This window comes from Protobothrops mucrosquamatus, unplaced genomic scaffold (genome assembly GCF_001527695.2).
Source record: "Protobothrops mucrosquamatus isolate PMUCROS unplaced genomic scaffold, P.Mucros_1.0 scaffold1635, whole genome shotgun sequence".
Classification (NCBI taxonomy): Eukaryota; Metazoa; Chordata; class Lepidosauria; order Squamata; family Viperidae; genus Protobothrops; species Protobothrops mucrosquamatus.
Genome location: NW_015387794.1, coordinates 238958 through 261593, shown reverse-complemented (window position 1 = coordinate 261593; position 22636 = coordinate 238958). Strand labels below are relative to the sequence as shown.

At 34.6% G+C, this 22636-nt stretch overlaps 1 protein-coding gene across 1 annotated transcript in view; it reads left to right on the top strand.

The window, feature by feature from the left end:
- The window catches only part of SBF2 (SET binding factor 2), a 210926-nt gene that overhangs the window by 124971 nt on the left and 63319 nt on the right, over positions 1 to 22636 (top strand). Inside the window, exons 14-16 of the mRNA XM_015822660.1 lie at positions 162 to 366; positions 3720 to 3829; positions 4802 to 4951. Coding sequence (XP_015678146.1) covers positions 162 to 366; positions 3720 to 3829; positions 4802 to 4951 — 465 coding nt within the window. The remainder of the gene's footprint in view (positions 1 to 161; positions 367 to 3719; positions 3830 to 4801; positions 4952 to 22636) is intronic.

Genomic DNA, 22636 nt, shown 5'->3' with positions numbered 1-22636 from the left:
TCAAACATCAAGATGAATGTGCTATTGCCCTTTAATGCATTAATTATTAATAAAGAATCATTAATGGCACTTTATTAATACATCTTTTGGCAAGCAAATTGTTTAAATAAATAAATATGTTACATCCCTGAATACAAATATTCTTTCTTTAATGTCTGCAGGAGAATCCAAATCCTCATATGACATTCCAAAAAGTTCCACGACCTACAGAAGGATCTCATCTACGAGTTCATGTACTTCCTTTTCCCAGGATTAATGAAAATCAGGTTCAGGATTTAATTCAGGAAAATTTGATTAAAAACCAAAGTGCACCATCTGCTTCTCGCATTGAAAGGAAATGTGTTGTTCCTGCTGGCCCACCTGTTGGTATGAGTGTTATCCTTATGTTTTATTCAGTTAAGTCAAATTGAGAGCTGTTTTGAAACCTACAATTAACCTCACTGACTTTTCAAAGGCCATACAAGACCATGGCAACATTCTGAGAACATCAAAAGGGTGGTGCCAGTGTTTGTTGTTTATTTGTTTTTAATGGAGTTTGAGAATAGCAATGATAGGCCTCTGGGATCAATGCCACCCATTCTCAACCTTAAAAATCCTGACAATGATCCCAATCTCCATGAGGAGAAATCATTGAGACATTATTGGGGGGCTTGGATGGGAATGGTTTACAAATATGTGCAAATCCTTTTTTTTAACTTTTTATTAATTTTCCAATGTTACAATTATATCTTTGAAAAGGAACGTGGTGTCTGAGTTACAATAATTCCATTACATACAAATATTATTAATACAAATCTCCAACTATTACAGCCAATATTTCCTCTCTTTTTTTCCCTTAATACATACTGTCTCTTGTTTAAATTAGTATACTTCTTATTCTATCCATCAGCTACTTAATAGCTTTCTTACATTTATCAATAATTTTATGTGTCTTATTTATTTTAACATTCCATCTTTTGGACCATCAATAACCTTATGAACTTTCCCAGCTTTAATTTTGTGTTGATATTTAGGTTAAACGTTTAATATTTATCATTTTCAAATTTTTAAATGACTACAATTCTCTTTGTCACAATTCCCCCCAACATCTAGTGTTCCGGATACATATCTTATCTATCTCACTTCTATATCAACAGATTAGTAGTACAATATAATATTCTTATTTTCATTATAATTTCCAAATATTATAGATTCAATAACCAAGATTTCTCCCATTTCAGCATTTAATATATCCTCTCTCTTCTTCCTTATGTCCACTTTCTCATATTTAAGCTTATAATTTTTATTCTTATCACTACATCAAAACATGTTAATTACGTTACATCACTCTTAACATATATATGTTAAAGGTTTATCTAACCTTTATAAACAACTCAATATTTCAATTTAACTGTTGACATTTATACATCTAGGTTTTAATTAGCCAACATTTTTCTTTATCTTCACATCATAACAATATCTCGTATTCAAAATACGGGTCTTGTCTACTTAGGTATATTCTATTTTAAATATGTCCACACTCCATTCTTCTTCAGTCTTATTCTGGCTTTTTTTCTTTGCCAAATCATCTTCCATGTCCTTGCTTCAGGGTCCTCAAAGAATTCTTGTATTCTTGTATATATTATGTCATATTGAGATGACCATCCAGTCGCCATTTTTGGAAAGCTGAGGGGTCTGGCAGGACTACCAGATTGTCTCTTTATTTTCTCCTCTTGACGTAGTTGTCCTGAAATATGTGCAAATCCTACTTGTTTCAGAAGCATTCAATTCACAAGAGTAATTTCTAGAAATGCACTGGACCATCTGGAATAACCAGATCTCTGTGGTCTAGAGGAGAAACAGGAACTTTTCAAATTGGTAGGTTTTGCACAGACATCTCTTTGTATTCTATAACCCTCCATTCTTACTAGAGAATTTCAAAAACTGCAAGCAAAGGTTTAAAACTTTTCCAGAAACTAGATTTTTACTTTTCTATTCTTCATTTGGAACAAAAAGCAATGCAAAAAAAGATCCCAGAGAAATCTCATCACCAAAATTAATCAATCCTGCTTCTAAATTTCAGTGGTAGTCTTTTGATTCTGGCACATCATGTTTTTCATAGATTCCCCCCCCTCCCTCATGTATATCTGTATGTATTGATTAAATTTCTATGCCACCCATCTCACTGATACAGTGACTCTGGATGGCTTACAATGTAATAAAAAGTTGAAAACATTAGAAAACAATTAAAATTAGAAAAATTGAATAGAAAAACCAAGATAATAGGATCATCTCTACCCAGTCAGCCACTCCCAACATAGCAGGCTCCTGTTCCGGCTCCAGGCCAAGAAACAGAGCCAAGTTTTTAGGCTCTCCCAGAAGGCTGGGAGTATGGGGCAGACCCCACCTCCAACTAGAGAATATTCCAGAGGACAGGAACCACAGAAAAAGACTGTTTGTTCTCCTGGACAATCAAAATTCTTTGGCTGATGACAGTCAAAGTAGGCCCTTTTTGCTGGAATGAGTGGTGTGGGCTAGTCCCATCAGAATGAGAAGGTGAGACTGGGTGAATTGGTTCTTCAGATATAAATATAGATGTATAGAGTCACTACTAACTGTGTATTTGATTTTTATAAAATGCTACAAAGTATTTCTATTTCAGTTTCCCATTTAAATAGGACCTTGAAAACTGTTTGATATATATTAACACACCAAACCCTAAGGTTCGGATTTCATGTGTTGATACATAATACATAATGTATTTGAGCTCTTCCTTACATATTGGGATGAGACACAAAATAACAATTGTGATGAACTTCCTGAATTTTTGCCAAGAGAGAAGTATCATTCCAAGATGTGAAATGCCCTATGTAGAGCCTTCAAATATTAAGAAGCAGGCAACTCTAATATGACGTTCCCACATAGAAACTCTTTTTTTATTAGTGCTGATGATATTTTGCATACATTAATTTGTCCTTATCCCTTTTAATATTGTTTTTTTGAAATTAGAGATATCCTGCACACATAGTCCTTGACTTATGACCACAATTGAACCCATAATTTCTGTTGTTAAGTGAGACATTTGTTTTGACTCATTTTACAACCTTTCTTGCCACAGTTGTTAAGTGAATCACTGTAGTTGTTAAGTTAGTAACACAGTTGCTAAGTGAATCTGACTTTGCTTGTCAGAAGGTCGCAAAAAGTGATCACATGGCCCCGGGACACTGCAAACACCATAAATATGAGTAATTTGCCAAACGTTCAAATTTTGATTATATGTGGATGCTGCAATAGTCGTAAGTGTAAAAAATGATCCTGTTATGTTTTTTTAATGCCATTGTAACTTTGAATAATCACTAAATAAATGGTTGTAAGTCAAGGACTACTAGTATTATAGTCCTCTTCTCTTGTTCTGGAAAGTAATGCACCAGCGCAAATTTTTATACTACCAAAATTGATATGGAATTTGTAGTGAAATTTTAGAGTGAAATGCCAAATGCATATGTTTTAGATTGTCTGAAATCCTGCTAATATAATAATATGTAAGTCCATATATGATTATATATTAAGAATTAGTACTGGAAACATCTTTGAATCTGTTCTTGTGTGCAGAACACGTGTACAAAATAAAACCTTGGTATGTAGAAATCATCTTAGGAATGTTTCTATTATAATAACCTTTTAGTGATGGTAATTTTAAAATAAATGGACTCACATATGTTTTTATTTTATTTTTTTAGTTTCCATAGTAGAAAAGGCAAGCACAGTTTTCAACAGTGCACAAAGACTGGAAGTTGTTAGAAACTGCATCTCTTTTATATTTGAAAATAAACTTTTGGAGACTGAAAAGGTAATAGGATTTGTTAAATTGTTTGAGCGGCTATTCCAAGTAGTTAAGACATTCCATACAAGTTAAGAGATGAGCTCTTTCTAGTCCAGGGGTGTCAAACTGCCGGCTCATGGGTCGGACGCATCACGCGGAAGCCGCACCCACCCCATTGCCGGCAATGGCAAAACCGTCCCGATACGTTGCACAACGTCACGTGACGTCGCAGGTTTGACATGTCTGTTCTAGTCTTTTCAAACTTAACTCTACTTTTATATATCTGTTGCCCTTTTCAGTTCGTACTGCAAGTATTTGAGATAAAAGAAATATACTGTCTGTGAAGAAATAAGTAAAATTATTTGGCATTGCTGTCTCACCTTCATTTCTTTTTCTACCCCTTCTACTGAACAGTTTTATTTAGTTATTAATTATTTAATAATGAGAGATTATCTTCCCTGTTTTGTATTTTTCTCTTAAATAAATGCAAGCTCCTTGTCCAAACTTGAATGTTCCTTTTCTGCTTGAAGAGCAGATGAGGACCAAACTAATTTGCCTCTTAGATTGCTTTTTTAAAAGGCAACTTTTTTTAGTTTTTTTTTCATTTTGCTGATGTTATTGCTAATTGTACAACATATTTGACCTTTCATAACAATCCTCAAATATATGGAAAAAACTTAGGGTTTTCAATCTTTTCTTAAAATTTAGATTGTGAATCCAGTATATTCTTTGTGCTTAGGACATAGCTAAGACCTTGCTTGATAATTGCTTGATTAATTCTACACTGTCTGCTTTATTATTTAAAATAATGTTTAATTATGAAATAAACTATCCAGATACAAAAATCAGAATTCAGTCACTAATTTAATATGGACAATTCATAGCAAGATTGTTGATGGGCCTTATTTAGTAGTAATACTATAGAATATTAGCAGAAAAGCATAATTTAAGGTTAGGATTCTTTTAGTGTCTTACTTTTGTTAGCATTCTTGTCTTTAGACCTTGCCTGCTGCACTGAGAGCCCTCAAAGGAAAAGCAGCTCGACAATGTTTGACACAGGAACTAAGCCTCCATGTTCAACAAAATCGTGCAATTCTGGATCATCAACAATTTGATTACATAATACGAATGATGAACTGTACTTTGCAGGTACATGCATTTAGCCCTATTTTGGTTTCTTTGTGGTTCTTCTAGCTTGCCTTATGTATTTTGCTATCTCTAAACTATAAATTATATTTAAAATATAATTTTTTATTTGAAGTTCATTGTTCTTTTTCTTCTGCTGTTTTGTTCCTTTATTTGCTTTTGGGTGGTTTTGGGACAATTTATTATGAAACTGTTCCTTCTATCTGAAGAGAGGAGAGGAGGCACTTGCCTTACACTCAAACTTTTCATTAAGAAAAGCAATTGTCACATTTCATGTGTTGGTTGCAGTTAAGCACCTCATACAAGAGTGCTTGTTGTTACCATCTTTCGTCTACCATCTTTCTTTCACTCAACTGCATCTTTTTCTCTGGGCATTCAGCTACATCCTTAGTCATCCTTTACTTGATGACAGCAATAGCCTTTTCTTTCTCTTAAGGCCACAACGAACCTGCTGGATTCTATTTTGAAGAAAGAAGTCATTACTTATTTCATTAATACTGTCAGGCCTTTGGAAGCATGAAAGCAGTGAAGATACTGGAGTGGCAAAGGCCCAGACCTATTGCTATTTCAGTATTGCATTGTTCGTACACCTATAAAGGCAGATTTCAGTTGATTAAGCATCTGTTCTTATATGTCAAGGATTTTTTCCAACAAAATGGGTTTATTGCAACCTTCATTGGTTGGCCAGTACAGGAACCCTAAGTTCCTGGAAAATCACTGGAATGGTTTGGGAACCTACTGTACTCGGGGAATGGAGATCATTGTTCTCTTCTCCTTTTTAGAATGATGATTGTTAAGTTATTCATAATTAGTGATTGAAAAAATATCCTATCTCATCACCATTTGTAAAATAACTATTCAGATAATTGTTTTGATTGCTTTAGGATTTGAACACTTTTGTTTACTCAAGTGAAGAAAACATTTTATGGGAGAGCTTAAACTCTAAGTATCATGGTACTAAGGAAGAACATTTAGTTGAAATGAATCATTTTAATAATTTGTGTTTGTGACATGTGAGGGATGCTTTTTCCTACAAGAGAAGTTTCTGACTTCAGTTAGTTTTTCCAATGTACTTTATGGCTGTGCAATTTTCTGAGACTCACAACCATTGTCTTCTTTCACAGTTGTTTATGATTTAAATTGGGAATAATTATTGGATACAAATTGCATTTGAAAATATGTTTATAAATAAAGAAATTTAATAGGCAGCTTTATGATAATCACAACAGGATCTTTAAAACTTCTGTATTTGAAAATGCGTAAAAGCACAGTAAGCAGAGAAGTAAATTATTTGAGCTGAATTTTAAATGCTGCAAACAAAGATTATGTCTTCAGATTCTAAAATGTTTGTGTTCAGCAAACAAATTATGGCATAGTTTAATGCCTATTATCTCTTTGAACAAATGACCACTTTGAACTAAAGTGAAGCCTTTGGTTTCACTTGGACAGGTACAGCAAAAACGAAAGTGAGGCTGCTACTATATGAGACTTTCCAGACAATTAGTTTTCTATTTATGACCATTATTTCTTTTTCATATCTTCTGTATTTTTTTTCTGAGAACATATTCTTTAAGGAGCAAAATCTGAAAGAACTGCACAAACATTATGGTTGATAGCAGTTGATAGCTATAGTTGATAGATAGTAGATATCTGCCTGGAAACATCCAAAGGCTGTTGTTGATGTCTTATTGAATGAGCAACGAATTACTTTTTTTCAATATCCAGTATTATTATTCCATAATTAAAACAACAGCAAAATAATAGTGTTCAATACAGGTTATGAGTCACCTAATGATAAAATGTTAAAATGCAGTCAGTACATTTATGAGCTATCATTTACCTTTATTTATGCTAGTACAGTAAAAAAAATAATGAACATGGGAATTGAGTATGTCTCTGTCTAATAAAATATGATTCACAGCTCCCTCAAAATCAATCTTTGTAAAAAAAAAAAAAAGAATGTTTGAACTATAAAAATTAATGTGCCATAATAGGATTCACATGAAAGAATTTAATAATACATAAACCAGTAACCTGTAAATATGTAGAACTAACTTAGATTTAGTATAGATTTGTGAACTACAGATGACTTTAATGCAAAAATACATTTTAAACTAAAATGCAAGCCAAATAAAACTGGCAATGGTATAGATTTACCGTTTTTTCCCATCATATAATTGTAAAATGCAATCCAGTATTATCTTTAGACTATCTAGTCTCAAAACCTCTGACTAATATAATGAATAGTAATATAAAGGGCAAAATCGTTAAATACTTAAAAAATGTCAAAAGTTATCTCTTCTGTTTCTCAAAATTTCTTCCCACAAATTCTTTATTTTTACACAAGGGATATCTTGTGGCACTTTCCCAAACAAGGCTCACTCATTTATCCATTCATTTGTGATCACACTAGTTTTCAAATTGTTTGTAGTTAATGTATCAATTATAAACTACATTGCTTTATAATTCTTCCTATTACATTTCTATGGATTACAATTAAAATGTTTCTGTTTCAGATCCATATAACTTAATTAATTGTCAGGCTTTAGGTCATGAACACATAGATTTAAGGCATACACAATTTACTTTAAATTTAACTAGAATATCATCTAAGATATCTTAAGAAATTATTTTCATTTTCATATTAATTTTTCTGAGTTAACAGCATTGTCTGCTTCCCCCCCCCCCCTGTATTTTATTGCTGAAATCTTCATACTCTAATTGTGGCAATTTTATCAGCCCAGAAAAAGAAAATGTCCACATGTATGAGAACTGACCATAGAAATGCTGGTTTACTTATGTGTTTATTTTTAGGAGTTACAGAGCAATGTTGTATTGTGTGGTACCAAATTTATGTTTATTTGTTTATTCTTTTCAATTTGCTTTTATTTTTTTACTTTTTTTGTCTGAACGGTTTGCTTAATATTGGGAAAATATTTTTATCTACTTATCTCCTTGAAGGCCTGTGACTCAAATTATTCTTTTTTTCCCATCGTTTAATTGTAAACTGCAATCTAGTATTATCTTTATTAATTTACTTCAATTTAAGTAAAGAAGAAAGATTCCCTTTTGTTCTTCACTTAATATTAAACAGAGCGGGAGACTTCCAATTGAAGGCTGATGGCTGCATGTTAAAGAAAGAAGTATCCATGTTTCAGGTCATTTTAGAGGACTGTCCTCCATAAAGTAAACAGATAAAAAAAATGAATTACTGAAAAATAGCAGATAAAATGTGAAAATGTGAAGGACAGAGTCTCTGGTAGCATAGTTTTTCCTTGTTTCTGTAAGTGGGAAAAACAGTAAACATTGTAAAACTTTTAAAAAATACTATGCTATTTTGTTGACCATAATGATTTGCTTTAAAAAGTAGAAAGCATCTGGAATTAACTATTGTCTGAACAGTTGCACTCATAATGGTTTTGTGTTCCATTTCTAATGAAGTTATAACAAGACCATATCTAACAATAGGTTTTCATAGAAATAAAATACAATCAAAGCAGCAAGGGAAAAGTAGTTAGGCTTTGTAAATCCTTCAAGGAAAATGCCAAGCGAAATGCTTCATAACACATGCAAGTGCACACAGAGATTTTTCTTCACATCATTAAAATTGTAGCTTTTTTTCCTCCAGGCTTGTGCAACTGCTTCAGTCCAGCTCCCCACTGTCTCTGCATCCATGGCTGCTCTAATAATTTGAAGAGAAGTGTTTCACGGGCACTGCCCTTAAGTGCTCATTAACCATGTCTTGTAAACTGGGGAGAGCTATCAAGTGGAGTGTCACAAAGTTCAATCCTGCATCCTGTATTACTTTTTAATGCTTTTATTAGCAAATTCAGAGAAGAAATAGAGGAAATGCTTATCAGATTTTCAGAAGACACAAAATTAGTCAGTGTGGTTAATCCCATAGAAAATAGGAAAATGATCCTGATAGATTGGAGATAGGGCTGAAAATAACAGAACAAAAATTAAGAGAGATGCAAAATAGCTCTCTTAGGGAATAGAAATCATGTAAGGGATCATGTAAATCACTTCCAAAAATGTTGTCAAAAAAACATCAGGAATTTATCCAAGTGATTTGAAAGAACTTTCTTTTAAAATGATGCAATAAGTGAAATATGGTTCTGAAAAGTAATGTATTGAAGATCATGGTTGCTGCATTTGAGAGGGAAAATGGAGTTGATCATTTTTAAATTACATATGAATGGGTCCGAAAGAGGGCTGAGAAAATATCTATGGACCCTTCATATTCTGGACATACACTATTTCAACTCCTTCCCTCAGGATGCTATTGTAGGGCATTGCATGCCAAAACAACTAAACACAAAGACAGTTTTTCCCCCTCGTGCCATTACTCTGCTGAATACTTCATTACCATAGAACTGTCTTATATCTAAGGATATTTAGCCATGTAGTATGGCTGTATTACTATTATCCTTCTATCTTTTCTACTACCTTCTCCTATTAGCATTTTCTTGACTATGAGCCAGCAGTGTGCAGCAGCAACCAATCCTGGTTTGTATAAACAGAGGTATAGAATCGAGATCACACTAAGTATTAGTACCGCTTTATAAGACCTCACCTGGAATACTGCAACCAATTTTGGTCACCATACTACAGAAAAGATGTTGAGACTTTGGAAAAAGTTCAGAGAAGAGCAACTAAAATGGTCAAAGGCCTGGAGACTAAAACATATGAAGAACGGCTGCAGGACTTGGGTTTGGCTGATCTAAAGAAAAGAAGAAACAGGGGTGACATGATAGAAGTATTCCAGTATTTGAGGGACTGTCACAAAGAAGAGGGTGTCAAATTATTCTCCAAAGCACCAGAGGGCAGGACAAGAAACAATGGTTGTAAACTGACCAAAGAGAGAAGCAACCTGGAATTAAGGAGAAACTTCCTAACAGTGAGAACAATTAACCAGTACAACAGCTTGCCCCCAGAAATTATGGGCACTCCATCACTGGAGATTTTTAAGAAGAGACTAGACAATCACTTGTCTGAAATGGTATAGGTTCTCCTGCTTGAGCAGGAGGCTGGACTAGAAGACCTCCAAGGTCCCTTCCATATTCTATTCCATTCCATTCCATTCATGCGGAAAAACTAGTGGAAGGTGGTGCATTTGGGTATCTTAGCAGAATGTTCACTAAAGATTGGAAAAGGGTTAATACAATTTAAGAAAAGAATGTGGCATGTGGTTTTTGTGCGTGCGTGTAATGTTGCTTACCCTGAAAGGAATTAGCATGATATATCTGTCTGGCCCATGAATTCTACTTAACCCATAAAGAAAAATGAATATGACTTGAATCTAAAAGAAATGTATGTAAATAATAATAAAAAATGTTCCTGAAAAGTAACTTTATTTCCATATTCTATTGTGGTCCTCTCCCTGTACCTTACTATTTTGGATCTTGTTTAAATCAAATCCAGAGAATATTTTGTACAAAGCTTATGGCTAAAATGATTCATTTTCCGCTTAAGTGAAATGTATGTTACATTGCAGCATCCCTTTAAAATTCACTAGTAAAAAAAATAAGGTGAAAGGGGGTCTTTTACAACAAGACAAAAAAAAAATTCCTCAATGGAAGAAGATCATATATTTTTGTTATATCTGGATCATTGCCAGAGGAAAACAACATAAACATTTATTCATTTCAGGTCTTTATTCTTTGGGGGGAAGTAGGTCTATTTCTATTTGTTTCTTTCTGTGTTTCATTGGTTGTTGTTTTTTTAATTAACCTGCCTCCCCAACAATGGAGATGTTCCGTTTTTTGTGTGTGCTGGAGGGCAACTGGAGCAGAACCCGAAGACATAACAGAACAGAAGAATAACAACATAGTGGAACTGGTGGAATTTATTCATCTTTAGAAAGATAGAATCAGAAAAATTAAGCAGTGGAAAAATGGAACAAGTAAGACAAACTATAAAAAGAATAATTAGTATAGACTGAGTCTTCAAAAGCAGCAGACGGAAGGGAAGGAAGAGAAAAGTGAGGACAAGAGAAAAAAATAAACTAAGGGTAGGATGAGCTAAGTTCAAAAATACAAAATTTCAGAGTAATTATTATGAGTGATGTATAAAGCCTATGTAATTTATTTTGAAAAGCAAAAACTGTTCCTAACTTTTCTCTGAACATTTTCTAAATTAAACAAAAGCTACCTAATCAGTAGGGCGGGGGAAGACACAATTGTATTGAAATTGAGTGTCGGCATGTCTTCAGTGTCTTTTTTTTTTTTTTAAGTCTTGCAGTCTGAAAGAGTGAAGAAAAATTCCAAAAGCATTTAAGTTGCATGTGATTTTGATAAATTGTAATTAGATTCGAGGTAATAGTAGTCTTTCACATGCTGCCAATTATGTAAACCATAATCTGTGAAGGATATTTTTTCCCATTCCACAGTTTCTCAAGTTCTGATTTAGTATTTTATTGTACTGTTATAAATCATTATCGTGTTGAAATGACAGTACTGGACAAAATATCTTTTTAATTCTTGTAACATTTCCTAGAAATATTTGCAGCTAGCAATCAGCACTTTTTTTTAAAGATTGCTGGGCTGCTTTCTCAAGTAGAGTACACAAGGGAAAACTATTGCCAATCCAATGTAATGTTTTAAGCATAATTTCTGTTGTAAGCCTTTGAGTCACTGTTGACTGCATGGACTAGTCTCTGCAGGATTTTTTGGGTAGCATTTTCAGAAGTGGCTTGCCATTGTCTCCTTGGACTAAGAGAGAGTGACTGGCCTAAGTTCACCCAGCTAGCTTTGTGCCTTAGGTAAGACTAGGACTCATAGTCTACCAGTTTTGAGCTTGGTGTCTTGGCCAGTACACTAAACTGGCTCTCTTAGAAGCTCTCTAGGAGGGCATCAGTCAATTGTTTAACTAGTTATTAATCAGTTTAACAAAAAAATATCTAAAGAGAATTTTTTTTCTTTCATTTCTTCTCAACTTCTAATTTTGAATAGAATTATTTGAGCCCTGTTAGCTGCAGACTTCTGTAAAAGAACAAATGGCCTCATTGGATGAAACTCATTATATAAAAAGATTGAGAAGTATTGGTAATCCTCACTTTTTTTAAAACAAGTTTTATTGATTTTTTTATTTTTACAACAAGGTGCTTGAGAAACAACATGGTGATGGGGTAATCAATCATCCAAAAACAAAATCATACATATATAACTCAGATTAAATCATTAGAAACTCCCTCTCTATTTCCCTCAAATAATATAATATATTCAAATTAATGTATTTTTCAATAAAATTCAATCAATCAGAACAATCATCAATAACATTTCATCTGTATAAATCCAAATCCTGTTTTAAGCTTTACTATTTACAATTACCATATTCCAATTTGGCTTTTAGATAAACATATTATTAACACTTCAGGTGTCCCTCCGTTCCCTTTTTCCTTAACATAATCCTTATCTCTAAAATATACATATTATTTCAACCATAACATTCTTTTATTTTCTACAAGTATTCTATTTTTTAATCTAGTAACTCATTTATTAATACCATTTCTTCTTTTATCAGAAATCCCTCTTATTCTTCCATTACAAAATAGCTATCCTTCCTAAGAATAAGAATATTACTCCAAAAATGTATTTCTACTCTATTTTAAGTCTGTAATCTATCAATCAATCTATATCTATGAAAAACTCTTTTAACCCACTCAATAAAGTTTAAATCTGATCCAAATAATTGTTATATCTACAACAAGCATATTAATACAAGCATCTTCTTACTAAGTTCACATATTTGATTAATCTTTATTCAATCAAGATCTCTAAAGTCTTATTTACCCGTCAAGTAAAGTTTTAAATCACATTTTTAAATCTAACTCTGGCTTGCTTTCTGTGCCAGTCCGGTTTCCATAATAGAGCTTCTATATTGTCGAGTCTCAATATTTGAGTGAGGGTATTTATCAATACTTCAATCTGGGCCAAGTTCTCTTTCCCTTCTCCCAATATCATCTGTATAGTGTAGACGGTTTCTTTCCGTATTATAGTCACAAGTTGATTATCCACGATGTCACTATTCTCAGTAATTCGTATCTGAGAGTCAGTTCCTGCTAATTTTAACACTGCAAGTGTCTCAGTTAAGTCGTTCTTTGATCTTCAAAATTCTCCATAAATTGTAGATTAACATCCATTTGCTCAGTGACTTGTTCCTCTGCTGCATACAGGCCTCTCTAGGGCTAGTTCCTTGGCCTGTAGATTGATCCATTAGGATTTGAGATTCAGTTTGTGGTTCAGAGATGTCATCTTTAATGTTTCTCCAGGATTTCATATATACTGTTGCTTCCAAAATTGCTTCTAATATAAGTTCATAATCAAGCTGTGGATGAAATTCCTCCATTTCAGTGGTGAGATAGTCTTTTACTTTTTTAGAGGAGGCTATATTTACTAAAAGTCAACACATACAAACAGTCAGCACTTATCCACCTCCACAATTACTAGTAAGCAACTTCACCACCCAGCTGTTTCAAATCCTTTATCTTTTCACTTTTATCATCATTTGAAGGTCAAACGCAACCTCAAAAAACAAAGAGGAAATGTAGTTGCAGTAATAGTTTTTGCCACAAGATGCCCTCAGTAAGGTGTGAAATCTGTTTTCCGGCTTCCAATAAAGTTTTTTTTTCAAACAATAAAAATTTATTCCTTTAAAAAAATAAATCCAAGAAATAGGAAAACAATATTCTCCAGCTTAAAAAATAGATATAATAATAAAGTTCTGTGATAGGGCTTTTTCCAGGGCCCCAAAGTGACCAAAAATAAAAATAGTCAATAAAAAGTTAACTTTTTTTTTATTTTGTTAAAACTCTTTTTCCCAGATAGACAAAGGCAGCTCTTTCAAAGCAGGGAAATAGTTCCAGAAGGCTTTTAACAGGAGAGTAGTTAGGGCAAAGAGAGAGAAGGAAAGGCCTCACCCAGATCATCCACGGTGGTTTCTTAACACTTAGGTGTTCTTTTGACTTTCGGCTGGTGCAGCTAAATGATCAGCCATGTTACTGGCTGATCTTTTCTCCATCAGCCCTGAGGAGCTGCCTCGGACCGCGGAAGGAGCTGCCGCCTCCCTCCGCAATCGACGAGAGTCCTCATCAGTAGTCGCCCGTCTAGGCCGACTTTTCGACCCAATTAAGGGTCTACCGGCAGAGGGAAAACAGCCAGCGAAGAGAAGAGTCTCTCCGCTTGACTGCACACGCCGCGACCCGGAATCGGAAGTGCAGGTAATCCTCACTTAATGATGGTAATTTGAAGCAACCATTCTGTTGCTAAGAGAGTAGTTTTAAACTCAATGTGACATTACCCTGCTGACTTATAATGGCAGGTGTGGTAGTCCCAGTTGCTGTCATTAGGTGAATCCTGCATAGTCATAATGTCCCACGGTCATGTGATTGTCATTTGAGACCTCCCCATTGACTTTGTTGGAAGCCAAGAGTGAAGGTCATAAATTGTAGTAAATTGCAATGTAATAGTTGCAACTATGAGGACCCATCATAAGTTCACTTCTTTCAGTGCCATTATAATTTCAAACAATGGCTGAACAAGCGGTAATTCAATACCTGTATATAAAAATAAAGGTTTCCCTTTTCCAGTCGTGCCTGACTCTAGGGGGCAGTACTCATCTCCGTTTCTTAGCTGAAGGAGCCAGGATTGTCCAGAGACCCTTCTGTGGTCATGCAGAGGCGCACAGAACCCTATTATATTTCAACTATTTATCTACTCGTGTTTCCATGCTTTTGAACTGTTAGGTTGGCAGGAACTGGGGCAAGTAATGGGAACCCCATTGCATGGAGCTCAGATCTTGTAACCGGGCTGTCAGTTTTCCAGTTGATAAGTTCAGCATCTTTAACCACTGAGCCATTGCACCCCTACCTGTATATAGACTACCACTATGACTTTATAGAGGATATCCATTTGCTACATTTTAAAATGCTCACCAGCTTTTTAACCTCTTTCTAATTTGCAGCATTAATTGTTTTTTCATGGCTTTGTTTGGCCTTTGAATCAGTCAAAAAGCTTTCTTCCTTCTCTTTTCTCAGGCAGGACTACATACTATGTCGAGGTGTTAATGTTTTCACCTGTACCAAGTAATTTGTTAAGCATTGAAAATTTAACCACTACAGATAGTCCTTCTTAACAACCATTTATTCAGTAACGGTTCAAAGTTAGGGCAAAACTACATGAATGGTAGCTGCTCCTGGTTCCCCAAGGTTTGGTCGTTGCAGTACCCCAAGGTCACCATGACTTTAATTCAGGTGCTTGGCAGCCTACTTGCCTTTAGGACCATAGGAAGTTACAAATCTCCCTCCCCCATCCACCTTTCTCCCCCTCCATTTCTGCCTTTTTGGCTCCTTGGGACTCTGCTGCCTCTGCCGGCCCTACCTCCCTAAGCCTCAATTCGCCTGCTCCCCAGTTGATCTTCACCATCTTCTTCCTCCTCCTACTGATGAGGCATGCATGGCCAGGGCCTTTGTCAGGCACCTACTGGCTGTGCCACACCTTTTTCCCAAGGCCATGTGCAGCCTTGTCCAAACTGCATGTAGCCTTCTCATTCCAAATTATATGCAGGATGTTGCAAGGAGGTGCTTGCTTAATAACCTGCAATTTTCACTTAACGATAGCAATGGGGACTGACAGGATTGCTGTAACTGAGTGATGTGGTCACATGATGTCTCAGCTTATATCGACATTGCTTATCAGCGGAAATTCCAGACCCAAGTTACTGTTGTTAACCGAGGACTACTTATAAACAGTTTTACCATACTATTAGCAGGTCACAAATGTTTGAAAAGCAAAATACAGAAAGTCAGCATAAAAATATCTGGAAATAGATGTTAGTCAACATTTACAGAAATATCCTCTGAAGGAGAAGGGCAAGGGAATGTCAATCCGTGACTATGAACCTCACCACACACTAAATCATCCTATTCTGTTTCTGTGTGAATCTGCACATAGTCTGAAAGATGAGGCATGCAGGATGTTGCATTGCAGTGTCAACACATTGGAAAAACAATAATGGAATTTCATATTACATGTTTTATCTGTTTTTAAAATTGCTTCTTACTAACTAAAACTAGTACAGCTATATATTTGAACTTACATACATGCATGCATATATGTATTTACTTACATATGTGCATAGAAAAGTGCACAATATAGTTTTCTGAATAAATGGAACTGGCTTCAATTTAATGAACCCACATTTAGCAAATTTTGGCTACAACAGATCAAATTTCGATCAAGATATCCTTCCAAAATAAAGGAAAAGTCTATTGCATCTGAAGTAGCCCAGACAAGGCAGTTGAATTTATGTCAATTTTATGAAATTTGTGGTCATTTATATTATTTGTGAACAAGGTCATTATGCACATGACATGAACAATATATTTTATAACAAATCATTTGTAGTAATACAAATAGCATAATTTATGGCATTTGTATAAATAGCATGATTTTTATTATGTTTTATGAATATTTAGTACTAATGGCACCTTCTTCCCAAATGATCCAATAAACTGAAGAATCAGTGAATGTTGGAATGTTACAGCTATTCTTACATTAACATTTTTGTTTCCACTTAGTTTAATTTTTAGTCCTATCATAATCTAGGCAAAAATACTTGCCTGAGCAACAGACCTAAAATGTCAACTACACAACTCCTACTAATGTGTTGTGCCTTGAATTCTTTATGTTTGCCTATATTTATCCATTATGTATTCCTAATTTGTTATATGTTATAAAACATCACCTTATTTAATTAAAAATGCAGGATACTTCTGCAGATTCTAGTATAGCACAGTGAATTGTAGATGGTGGAGTTTAAGATTTGGATAGAGTTGAAGTGAATGAAGTCCTGCTGTGAAATATAAGGCATCTTGGCATCCCAACCATTTCCTTGGGAAAAGATTACAGCCTGAGTGTGCCTGAACTTTATTGCTATGGGCCTCATGACAGTTTTCAGAAACATCCAAGGCATTCTCACTAAAGAAATTCAGATGTGCTGAAATTCATTCTTGTACTTCATGATTGGCTTAAGAAGGGAATAAAAAATATAACTTAGGGTTTTTTTAACTCTCATGTTGTAACTTATAGAAACAATACTGATGTGAAATATATAAAATGATGGGGGTCAGTACAAATTTTATTCAATGACTCTGGAAATGAATGTGCAGTGTCACTGATTTCTGTTGCTGTTAATACTTCAAAGCTTTCCAGGACAGATGTTTTCAATTGTTAAAATTCATAAACCTTGTGAAGTAAATCAAGGTAAAAATACTTTTCATCAAAGTAATTGATTCCAAGATTGATTAATGAAAAATTAGATCAAAGTGAAGATTTATTTTCTCCATACCCATTCTGAATTTACTGAAAGTCACGAATGAATAGTTCCTGAAAAATCAAATTTGGGTGAAAAATAGTTGTAGTTTAATAATTTAGAATACAGCTCTACATCTCATCATCTTATGTCTTAGACTGCAGAAAAGTTAAGAAATCCAGCAAAGATGTATGCTGGTTAATTAACAGGCTAACTTGTTCCTAGGTTTTTTTAAGGACTGGCTTCGATAAATGTGATGTTGTGGAAGGTCCACTGGTTTATGTATAAGCACAACATATGATTTGATGTGCATTAAAATCTCCTTATTCAAGCATTCCTGGAATAAAACCCTTGCATAATCCGAGATTGCTGGTATGTGATGTGATGACAAAGCAGAAGTTGCTGAGTTGATCATCATTCTCAAGCAATCCAGTGACATAAAGCTGCATTTTTAAAATAAACATATATTATGTATTTCTTTATGTGTCTGAAATATCTGTATTTACATCAAAATGCTCTAAACAACATAATTTTCAGTACAATTGCTGAAAGCTTTAGTTTTATGGAATTTGTGGAAGATTTTAATATTTTGACATCGTGGTGCATGGTCCCCACCTTTTTGAGTGGGTATGTTTAACAACAGTTATGGATACTCTCACAAATATTGTCCTTTACAACATCCTGGGACAACAGTGGGGGATTGAAGACAGCCCTCCTTTCACAGTACCAACAACTGCAGCCAAAAGAGAGGCTAGTGGATGGACTGGTTCCTTGGAAGTCATCTCTGGATTAAAGAGAGGACAAGGATTACCCACAAATTTGCTCCATAAAGAATCTTCCTATGAAGACATCATAAAATAGTGATCTCCAGTGAGTTAATTTTGCCTAAGCCATAGTTCAGCACCATTAATTTGGACACTGGGTTTGCCTACTTCCTCTCATAAGTATTTTTGGAGACCTCTTATTTAGTTTCTACGTAAATAAGGTGTTCTAGGTGTTAAGAACCACCCAAAGGATAAGTTTCATTACTCAAGAATTTCCTACTCTGAATGAAATAAGTTTTTTTGTAACTGTAAGGATTAAAAAAAATAACTTTGGGGAAACAGCAAAAGGCAGAATAGAATGTTGATTTTGGAAAGTTAAGAGATAGATGGAATATTTTATTGGATGAAACAGACTGAGGATGATTTGAATGGTAAATGTGAATTTTTAAAATAATGCTAGATTACAAAATGATATGGAAAAAGATGCTGTGGATCTGAAAATGGATTTAAAATCATATGTGATATGAAAAAATGCCACTATGGATTTACAAATGAAACCAGTTGACGCCTTAATAATTAAAGAGTAAAAACAAATACTACATCAGAAGAATGACTTTAAAAATTTTCTTATCTTGGATTTACAAAAGGGACATGTTAAACTAATGGAGCTATTCCTGAAAGAGACAGTGAGAAAATGATACAAAAAAAATCAGCTTGAGGGACATTATTTCACAGGATTAAAGATCAAGAAAAGAAAGCAGAAGGAATTCAAGATAAATTTATTTCATCAGGGTTACTGATAGCTATTAATGAAATTTCATTTTGATCAGGATTGAATGAGGAGGCTTTAAAGATATGTTTATAAGTGGGGAGAGTTATTTTGCTTGTAGTCTTTGCTTGTAGACTATGGGGTAAATTATCATCTGACATCATAATGATGATGATGATGGGCACACTATTACCAATGGATAGACACTCGGGATCACAATTCTGGATTAAAGGGATAATTTCATAGATGGGACCTCTGTTTAAAACGCTATTAATTCATGTATGGAATTTCTCAATCATCCAGGTCATGGTTGTCCCAAAGTTGCCTTTTCTAAAAAGCAACAACCATGGTTGTCCCAAAGTTGCCTTTTCTAAAAAGCAACTTTCTTGGGTTTTTTTTTTCTCTTTGAAAATGTTTCACTCCTCATCCAAGAACTGAAAAAAGCTTCTTGGATGAGAAGCAAAATGTTTTGAAAAGAAAAAAAATATCAAGAAAGTCAGTTGCCTTTTAGAAAAAGGGGTATTTATTCATGTAACTTTAAAATAATTGTAAGCTGCCTAGAGTCACTTGGATGAGTTGGGCAGCTATAGAAATTGAATAAAACAAACAAACAAATAAAAGAAGCTATGGTTAAAATATTACTGTTGTTTGCTTTAGTGTCACAATTCAATATGAAATATTCAGGTATTTTTGATCCAATCTGTAGTCAGGTAATTTTCTTTCAGTGACCATTCAAAATTATGACAGCACTGAAGGAAGGACTTACGACCATTCTTCATAGTTGTGGCCCTCACATATGGTTACATGCTCACATTTCAGATGCTTTGCAACCAACCCACAGTTACGATGGCCACAGGGTCCCACGGTCATGTAATCACTATTTGCAATCTTCGTAGCCAGCTTCTGACAAAGTTAATAGGGAAGCTAGTAGGAGGTCACAATGGCGATTATGTGACTTCAGGATACTACAACTGCACAAGATTCACCTGACAGCAACTGGAATTGCTGCATCTGCCATCTTAAATTGGCACAGCCATGTGATTTCGTGCTTTAGAACCATTCACTCAGCAACAGAGTTGCTGGCTGAGGAATTCTCGGAGTTGAAATCCACAAGTCTTAAAGTTGCCAAGGTTGAGGACCCGCTCTTCCATTGACAGTGTTAAAGTAAGGTTTGATTTCAAGTCAAAGCAATTTGCATAAGTGGAATGGGATTCAACTGCTAAGGTAGTAAAATATTTTGATTGATTCTGTTCAAAAGTGTCTCTCTTTTTTTTATATACACCTTAATCTGTCAAAAACTTAAGACCAAAGGAACAAACGTATTGTGTGCACGACCCTGAGAATAAAAGTCAGGCCATTCATTTTAATCATTACTTTTTTGTTGCTTTTCAAAAGTATGTTTTCCTCATTGTTGACATTTTTGATGGATAATTATTTTAATGGCAAGTAAAAACACAATAACTCTTGCTGAGAGCTGAAAGCAGGTTTGCGAAAGCAACTTGTGCAATCTTCACCCTCCATAGAGTCAAACTGGATATGTTTTTGAAACGGCTATTTGCAAGCAGATGCTGTAAAACAGCAATCTTGGGGCCTCCTATCAAGACTGATATGAGTCTCATCCTCAGTTTCCTCTGAAAATCATTGCCTCTGATTTTGTTTTGTTTTTTAAATATGCAAGTGGCTAAGGGAGTTGTGGACGTTTTTCCCCCTTACCTGCTAGTTGCATAGTTGTGTGTACGTATTGAATAGAGGTGCAGAATAATACTGATTTATTCCATTGGATGGAATCAACCATCTTTTTTCCTTTAGAAAATGAATATTTTCATTTCACCTAGCAAGTACTAAAACCAGAAGCCTCAGAGGCAGAGATTCAGTGATTAGCTTGGATGACTATGCTTATTCCAAGAACTAGAAAAGCCTTTTACTTTTTATTTGTTTGTTTATTTACTTATTTAGAAATTTATATGGCCATCCAACTCACAGTCACTCAGTCAATGTATAAAAAGAATAGAATAGAATAGAATAGAATAGAATAGAATAGAATAGAATAGAATAGAATAGAAGCTGGAAGGAACCTTTGAGGTCTTCTAGTCCAGCCTCCTGCTCAAGCAGGAGAAGTGACTATCTAATCTCTTCTTAAAAACTTCCAGTGATGGAGTGCCCACAATTTCTGAAAGCAAGCTGTTCCACTGGTTAATTGTCCTCACTGTTAAGAAGTTTCTCCTTAATTCCAGGTTGCTTCTCTCTTTGGTCAGTTTCCAACCATTGTTTCTTGTCCTGCTTTGGAGAATAATTTGACGCCCTCTTCTTTGTGGCAGCCCCTCAAATGCTGAAATACTGCTATCATGTCACTCCTGTTTCTTCTTTTCTTTAGACTAGCCAAATCCAAGTCCTGCAGCTGTTCTTCATATGTTTTATACTTTTGTACTTATACCTTTGGTTTTTTTCTGCCTAAATGTAAAACTTGGCTTTTCTCCAAATTAAAATTCATTTTGCTGGATAGGGCCAAAAGTTCAAGTTTGGATCCTGAGCTTGTCTTCTGGGGTGTTGGCTATTCCTGGCAGTTTAGTGTCATATGCAAGAAAACCCCTTTCTCTATGGGCATGAAGCTTCACAAGGAGGAAGCAACCACAGAGAAGCCCCTTCATGATCACTAGATGGATCTCCTTAAGAGAGGGAATCCATAAGACATCCTGCCTCCCCCCTCTCATGGATCAGGTACATGTAACTGGGAGAATGCGGTCCTTCAAATTTAAAAAGAATCCAACAAGTGCCTAGTGAAAAATACAGACAATAGCAATGGGAGTTTCAATTTCTCTTTCTTATCTCTTTCTCCAACTTCTGTTAGATAACTTTAAAATCTTCTCCATTCTCCATTTTGGACTGTAACAACAATAGAGTCCCATGTATTGTTGTTGTAATGGATTAATCTGCTTTCAGGCTGTTAGCTGCTGACCTTGGCTGATATAGCTCTCTCAGACACTAGTCATTTATGTTTGCAGCATTTTATCAATAAACATTCTAATATATATTTTTATTCTATCATTTCTCTTTTTTCCTTGAATAGGCCAAAAGGTTTATTTTCAATATATTTCATTTTCCTCTTTTTTACCCTTCTCCACTTGCTTTAGGTAGCATACGTTCAAGAACTGCTTAAAGCCTGGACATGCCAGCTTAGATTACATATGTGAGATGGGCAGCTATATAAATCAATTGAACAAATTAGTGGTTTGAATGGTTAATGCTCAAAATACAGGTTTAAATATCTACATTTTTCCTAGAGTGGGAAGAATGGAACCCTAAGCAATATTTTTATCTTGGTGTAATTGGAACATATGTCAGAAGTCTTCATGTTTTCTAAGTCCCATTCTCTTCCTCCTATTAGACATAAACATGTTATAGTTCTTCAGCTCAAGCAAGATGCTTCTGTTTTATATAGAAAGGTTATATCAGTTCTCCCAGAGCCAAACTGCCAGTATTCCGCTATAACTATGTGCTGGATATCACAGGCTTGATCATTGGGGAAAGTATTGGGGTTATACAGTACATTCACACTAAGTTGATTTCAAGGGATTGGACACTGATACCAATTGTACTTGGATATATGTCTAATTTATTCCTACCGTTTTTCTCCAGAAGTGGTCTGAATATAAATATTTTTCATTGGGAAATGTTTTATATATTTTTAGTTTATTTTATATCAAGATTTATTTAAAATAATATCAGTGCTTCATTTTATTTTTAGCATAGCTGTGATTTGTTTTTGGGTTACAATTTCTAGGAATGTGTCTCCTGGTTAAAATTTGAAACATTTCAATTAATAATTATAACTTGCTAACCTTC